This window comes from Nannobrachium achirus (assembly GCF_963921795.1).
Source record: "Nannobrachium achirus genome assembly, chromosome: 23".
Classification (NCBI taxonomy): domain Eukaryota; kingdom Metazoa; phylum Chordata; class Actinopteri; order Myctophiformes; family Myctophidae; genus Nannobrachium; species Nannobrachium achirus.
The window spans coordinates 21181945-21188679 of NC_137830.1; the positions used below are offsets into that span (position 1 = coordinate 21181945).

A 6735-nucleotide genomic window follows, 5' to 3' on the forward strand; every position below is an offset into this window, starting at 1 on the left:
AATCAAAGTGGGGGGAAAATAGAGATGCACAGGGCCAAGGTCAGGCTGAATAAAAGGCGAGTATAAACGAGAGAGAGAGACGGGAAGACAGCGGGAGACGAAGGAAACAAAACACAAAAGGGGTCAGGGAATCAACAGCATTGGAGGACGGTCCAAAGCACTAAAAGGTTTATACCTTCCAGGGTGCTATCTGAGAGCTCAGGCCTCCTGGCATGTTTCTCCGAGCAGAATGATTGGTTGGAGGCCCATTTTATATGCAGCATGGGTAATTAAATCGAGGATACAGTTCTGGAATCGATATGAGCCCATCCACATAAAACATTACCGCGGAGGGCATTGTGTGTGTGTGTGTGTGTGTGTGTGTGTGTGTGTGTGTGTGTGTGTGTGTGTGTGTGTGTGTGTGTGTGTGTGTGTGTGTACACAATACTTGCATATAGTGCACAGCCATAGGTGTGCATTTGGGTGCATAATGTATTTGTCAATGGATGTGTACGCTTTTATTCATGCGTACACGCGAGAATGGGACAAAGAGAGACCCGGAACGTGAGGACAGTCACAATGTGAGAGGGAGGGGGGGGGGGGGGAGGGCAGCGCAAATTGCAAGTTAAATTTTTATTATGACAGATGAGATGGGTTATTGGGAGCCTGGCAAGGCTGTTTGACTGTGAGCACCATTACGAGACAAGGCTGCCTTAAATCTGGGTCACCTATCAACTTAACCTCGCACTGGGCATCAGTGGGGGCCCTCATAGCCATATAATTATGCCTGGAATAAATAGGGCATTTGGCTGGTGGCACTATACACCACACACACCGGCTGCTTGATAATGGACGCCATGGAATCCTCTTGCATAATCTGTCTTCTCAATGTCCATTACCTCCCTCGTTTTTTCTTTTCTCTTTTCTTTTCTCCCCTCCCCTCCTATAGCCCTTTTAGTTTGCGCAAGGCAGCTAGCTTCTCTGTTCTCTCCCACGCTTCCGTGCCTTGTTGTCTCGCTCTTTGCCGCCCTTGGGATTTGGGTCATTTGGACCCTGGAGTGGTTTGCAAGGAGGCGTTTTGCAATTATACGGGAGATAATGGTTTCAGCCAAACATTCTGATTGGTCAAAAATCGGTCAGACCCTGCAGTGCTCATGTTGCATTCTTCAGTTGGTTTCTTGCTTTCTGCACATTTCTATTTTGTGTAACCCACTGCATCCAGTCACAATATACTTGAAGCAGCCATGTGTTTTACTGTGATGTGGAATGGGTTAGGGATGCAACATTGAATCTATTTAATCAATTATACAAAATAATCGATTTACTTCAATAATCAATTTCTATTTTGGGCAAAGCTAACTGAGGGAAAAGTAAAATAAATATATACTGAAATTCTCACAGCGCATCACATTGCGATGCTTTGTGAGCTTGTAGGTCTGATGTTTTTCCTCAATTTAGCATGAACACATAAAATAATGCCTCAGTGGCTAATGAATTTGCCGATAGACTTGAAAAAATGGTTTAATTGAAAAAGTTATCAACAGAATAATCAATAAGATAGATACCTTTATTATCCCAAGGGGGAAAATGTGTTGCCCAGAGGCAGCACAGCAGTATAAGGTTATTTACAAAGTTACAGAGAAGTATGAAAAAGATAAAAAGAAAAAACAAGAACAGAGTACAGAGTACAGTAAGTACAGTAAGCGCAAGGTACAACAGGAAAGGGAACGAATAATATATATACATAAAGTGTCTTAAAGCACGACTATCAAAAAGAAAAGAATCAATATCTGCAGCCCTAGTTGGTTTTGCGACATAACTCGATTGCACCCTGGCATGTGCCGACTGTACCATACCGGTTTACTATACACAATTGAATTTACAACGTCCTTGTACGTATTAACGGCATAGCACTGTAATTTCCTGTTTCCTCCTGGCCCCACGCAGATCCAGTCTTTGGGTGCTGCGCCAGAGGCCGCCATGCTTCCCGCATTGTTCCTGTGCTCGTCGAGCACACCACTTCATCTCATCCCTCGCCAATCCCTTGAAAGTGTGAGCGGCGAGGTGGGGGATCCGGATAGAGGTAAGAAGAAGGAAATTCAGCTGTTCAGGCACAGTTGTTAGCAAAACACTCCCCTAACTTTGGTTTGCCGGCTGAGCTGAAAGTGCCGACATGATCCGAGATTTAATTCAAAGGGAAACCGGCACAAAGTGGATGGATCCGCCGCAGACCAATTAGAGGGCATGAAAACGCACTCTCACAGGGAGAAAGACGTGCCTCCGACAGCCGCTCCTCTCACGCTTGGCCTGATTGGCCATTTAGAGCTTGTTACCAAATACTTTCACAGACCCTAAACTGTCACCCAAAAGCAGGAGGGCGTGAGCCAGGTTTTTGTATAGGAGATGAATGGCAGCATCCAAAAAGTGGAATTTGTATAAGGGGGAAAAAAGAAGGGTAATGTTTGTTCCCATCTTTCCCATTATCGTAGTGAATTCTGTACAACTTGTCTTTTATTAAAAGCAACGGGAGTTCAGTCTCTTGCTTCCCCCGTTCATTCCTTTTAGTCGCAGCTAATTAATTTGAAGAGGCCCTGATTAGCATAATGGAATTGTCAAAGGAAGCATAGTCTTTAAGAATAAGAGAAAAAAAAAGTATACAAATGTGGGACAGCTGTTGGAAGCTGTGCGCGTGTGTGTCAGACCTCATGCACGCACGCGTACGCGCGCGCGCCGCACACACACACACACACACACACACACACACACACACACACACACACACACACACACACACACACACACACACACACACACACACGCACAGCACATTTGCTGCCGCAGAGCTTTGTACAGTGGATTATGTTGTTCTATTCTTCTGAATCTCCTTAAATGAGCCCGAAGACATTTTTTCTCTGACGACCACGTATGGTCGAACATTCCTACTCCAGAAAACAAGCCGTAAGATAATGAAACTTTGCAAGGGTGAGGGTTAGTGTTGAAAGCTTTACGAAACAAACTCATTTCAGATAAATTGCAAAACCTTTGCCTGTGAGAATGAATGATGGGAGCTTAAAAACACGTATCTCAACTACCAAAGAAAAAAGAGAAATGAAAACTATCTCTCCCTTTGACTCGATAGAATCACAATGAATTGTACACTGGAACTTTGTATATTTACAAACAGGAGTGTCACATATGGGGTCACAAGGGAGGGGAAAAGTAGGACTGAGTTACTAGGGCCCAAGTCGTGAAAATGTGTGCAAATCTTTGAATATATGAATTTTTTTAGCTTTTTTGTAACTCAGATTTTGCTTCTGGGGGGTCCCTGGAACAAAATATTTTGAGATGGGGGGTCTGTGGCCAAATACATATCATTTTGGGGATCCTTCACAAGAAAAGGTTTGAGCACCACTGACATAGAAAGGGGTCCGCTCATTGTTCCGCCGGTCCGTTGTTCTGATTAGCGCCGGCAGATTAGTTACTCGTCACGGTTACTGAGGTTAGGTTTAGGGTTAGGGTTAGGGTTAGTTTTAGTGTCGGCATACCGGCCTGTCGGCATATTGATGCGGACCCCATAGAAACATGGGTTTTTCCAAAAACCTTAGAAGGATTTGAAATATTCAAAGACAAATTTCAAGATTTTTCTAAAATAGCAGATCGCAGCGCTGTACTTGGTGCCGCGCTGTGAGCTTGTATATCTGCTATTTTTCAATAGTAGCACGCAGGGCCCAGAATTTGGTGCGACACCCCTGTTGACAAATACCTATTTATTAATTAGAAAGATGCAATTGGAAATTGCAAGTGTGGTTGCCGTAACATGAGTCACACTGGCAAATGAATTACGTCTTACCATTAGAACTTCCCTATTCAAGTCATTGTGGAAAATTAAATCACCAATAAATTAATGGCCATACTGTATATGGAGATCATTGTCAGTGCTTGTCCCCTTTATGCCCATATATGGAGATCCTTGATGTCATCAATATTAAGCCCATATCTTGAAATGCCCATATATGGACATAATGTGTCAGTCTCATATGGTCTATGACGTCAGACATCTATGATGTCATAATCTCCATATTTGGGAAAAGTTAAATTTTTGCATTTTAAGTCAATGGAGAAAATGAATTCACTAATACATTAATATAAATTAAACTATATGTAATGTATCTCTGTAGCAAAAATAAGAGGCGGACCGATGAAGCCGGTCGATTTGACATATGGCCCAAGTGCGTGCCACCAAAACTGTGGGAGGAGTAGCGTGGCAAAATAAAGTTTATCTGTAAAGATGGAAGGAATAAAGTCAGACAAGTACTATAATCTGGTTGCCCCACTCATTATTTTGTCTTTCAAAAATTAGGTGGGTCATGGGCCTAAGGGTGAAATGAAGTTGTATCAGTTTGTTTTGGGACAATTGGGAGGTCTGAAGCTTAGGTTTTATTGACAATTTGACATTTGAGATGTTGGAGAACCAAGAGGTTCCAGCGAGAGTCTTTAGAGCACCTTTGTTGACAAAAGAGGATATCCTGCCCAAAATTCATGTTCTTTGATGAGCTGGAAAACATTTACTTATTTTCTTTCTTTTTTTCATTTCATTTTCACAAGTGACACACTGACACCTATCGCACAGGTATTTACTAGGGGTGTAACGATATAGTAACTGTATCGAAATATCGTTTTTAACTTAAAAAATCGAAGTATATCGAAATGAAAACAGCTAAAATCGAATCGTATAATTTTATTTTGTATCGTATCGAATCGGCAGAGCAAAGAATCGATTGTATCGATACTACCTACTTGTGCATTGTATTTAGCATTTTTAAGAAGAAAAAATTAAAAGGAGGGGTTTAATTACTTTTCCTTTCCATATAGCTTCACTGGTCTATCGATAAATGTGTGTAATCTCTGTGTTCCTGTCTTTTGTCAAGGTGCAGGTTTACGTTTACTTATTTATATCCATAATAATACATGTTTCCCCTAAAAACCTGCACTATCCACACCTTTCACACAGATTTAATTTCTTTGCTAAATAGTTACTATATCGGTTTTAAATAATTAAATCGAATCGTATCTTATCACCATGAATTAACCAATATCGTCCATGTATCGTATCGTCAACCATGTATCGTGATATGTATCGAATTGCTATTAAAATGTATCGTTACACCTCTAATATTTACACATTTTGATTGACTTTCAGACATTTACGGAAAGGATTCGCTTCTTAAATACTCTAATTCTGCATGAGTCTACAGGTCTGCTCTCACACCAAAACCTGGTCCTGTTGGGGGTTCTGTCAGACTAGTCAATCCACCTGCAGGCTCACAGGAGAAACGGCCATTCCTAGGGCCTGGTAGTGGCATCCTGCCTGCTTTGAGTTCATCAATGATATCGTCCATGTCCTTAGGAGTAAGATCCTCATAATAGTTATCATTGATCTGAACCATTGGAGCGTTCACACAAGCACCCAGACATTCCACTTCTATTAGTGTGAACATCTTGTCTGGTGTGGTCTCTCCAACCTTGATACCCAGTTTGTTTTGGATGGCCTCCAGTATGCTGTCTGAGTCACAAAGCATGCACGGTGTTGTTGTGCAGATCTGAATGAAGTATTTCCCCACTGGCTTACGCAAGTACATGGTATAAAATGTTGCTACCTCGTACACTCTCATTGGGGCAATTTCCAGCACCTCTGCAACCTTGTTCATGACCGAGACAGGGAGCCACCCGTGCTGCCTCTGGGCCAAATCCAACACAGGGAGGGTGGCTGCTTGCTTGTGTCCGTCTGGGTAATTTGCAATGATTGCCTCGACGCGCTTTTTGTTTTCCTCTGTGAATTCAAAAGGAGTGTCTGCATTGTTGTCAGGCGTGTCCCTGTGCACAAAGATGCCTCCAGCTCCAGCACGTGCTGCAGATTGATGCAAACTCCTGACTTGTCTGGCTGTTCGCAACACAGCAGACCGAATGACGGAGGATAGAAACATCTTGAAGCAAGTTTAGTTTAGTCTTGATGTCGTTTAACAACAGCGACCAGGCACTACAATGGCCGAACACATCAGTGTTATTCCTCTTGATTCGACCTTTGTAAGGGAATGTTTGGACCCAAAAAGAAGGGACTCTGTATAACCAAGGTAATGACTGTTTGATATCGGAAAGCCACATATAGATTTTGCCGACTTCAGAACTATATGGATATCTCTGTATCAGTCTGTCTACCTGCATTGCTTTTAAGCCTCTATATGGACTGTGTCTGTTATTATCTGTCTGTCTGTCGATCTGTGAACTTGTGATATCACAGAGCGATGTCAGAGCATGAGATCATCAATGACACGAGCAATGTTCATATACGGTAGCTGTCTGCGTGCCAAAAAAGCCCATATATGGGCATGTTATTTTTGTGATTCCCACAATCGACCCAGGATCGTCCCTGGAGAAAAGATCTATGTGCAAGATCCAAAATCCATGATATACTGAATAAACACTGTGGCGCTTAGCCATCATTGCCTCAGCTATTCAGATCGTTTGTTTGTTCACCTTTCAGTGCCGTTGGACATATCATATCTCTTTCCACAAGTGGCAACCAAAAGCTCCTCTGCAAGAACAGTGAGTCAGAAAAACGGAAAGCCAGGAGCGCTCATATGAGGCTGACAACGGGCGGTCCCTCAGCTATTACCTGAGACCGCCATGGCTGGTTTCCTCAAGGCGAGGGGGGGGGGGGGGGGGTGAGAGGGAGCCACAGGAGGCTAAATGTTCTGT

General features: G+C 42.8%; 1 protein-coding gene across 1 annotated transcript; it reads right to left on the bottom strand.

Annotated features, from left to right (window-relative positions):
* Positions 1 to 5228: 5228 nt before the first annotated feature.
* Positions 5229 to 5963, bottom strand: LOC308309170 (NADH dehydrogenase [ubiquinone] flavoprotein 2, mitochondrial-like; the record flags this gene model as incomplete). Its single annotated transcript, XM_080754646.1, has 1 exon — positions 5229 to 5963. The coding sequence occupies one exon, from the start codon at positions 5961 to 5963 to the stop codon at positions 5229 to 5231; it is 735 nt and encodes a 244-aa protein (XP_080610772.1).
* Positions 5964 to 6735: the final 772 nt, after the last annotated feature.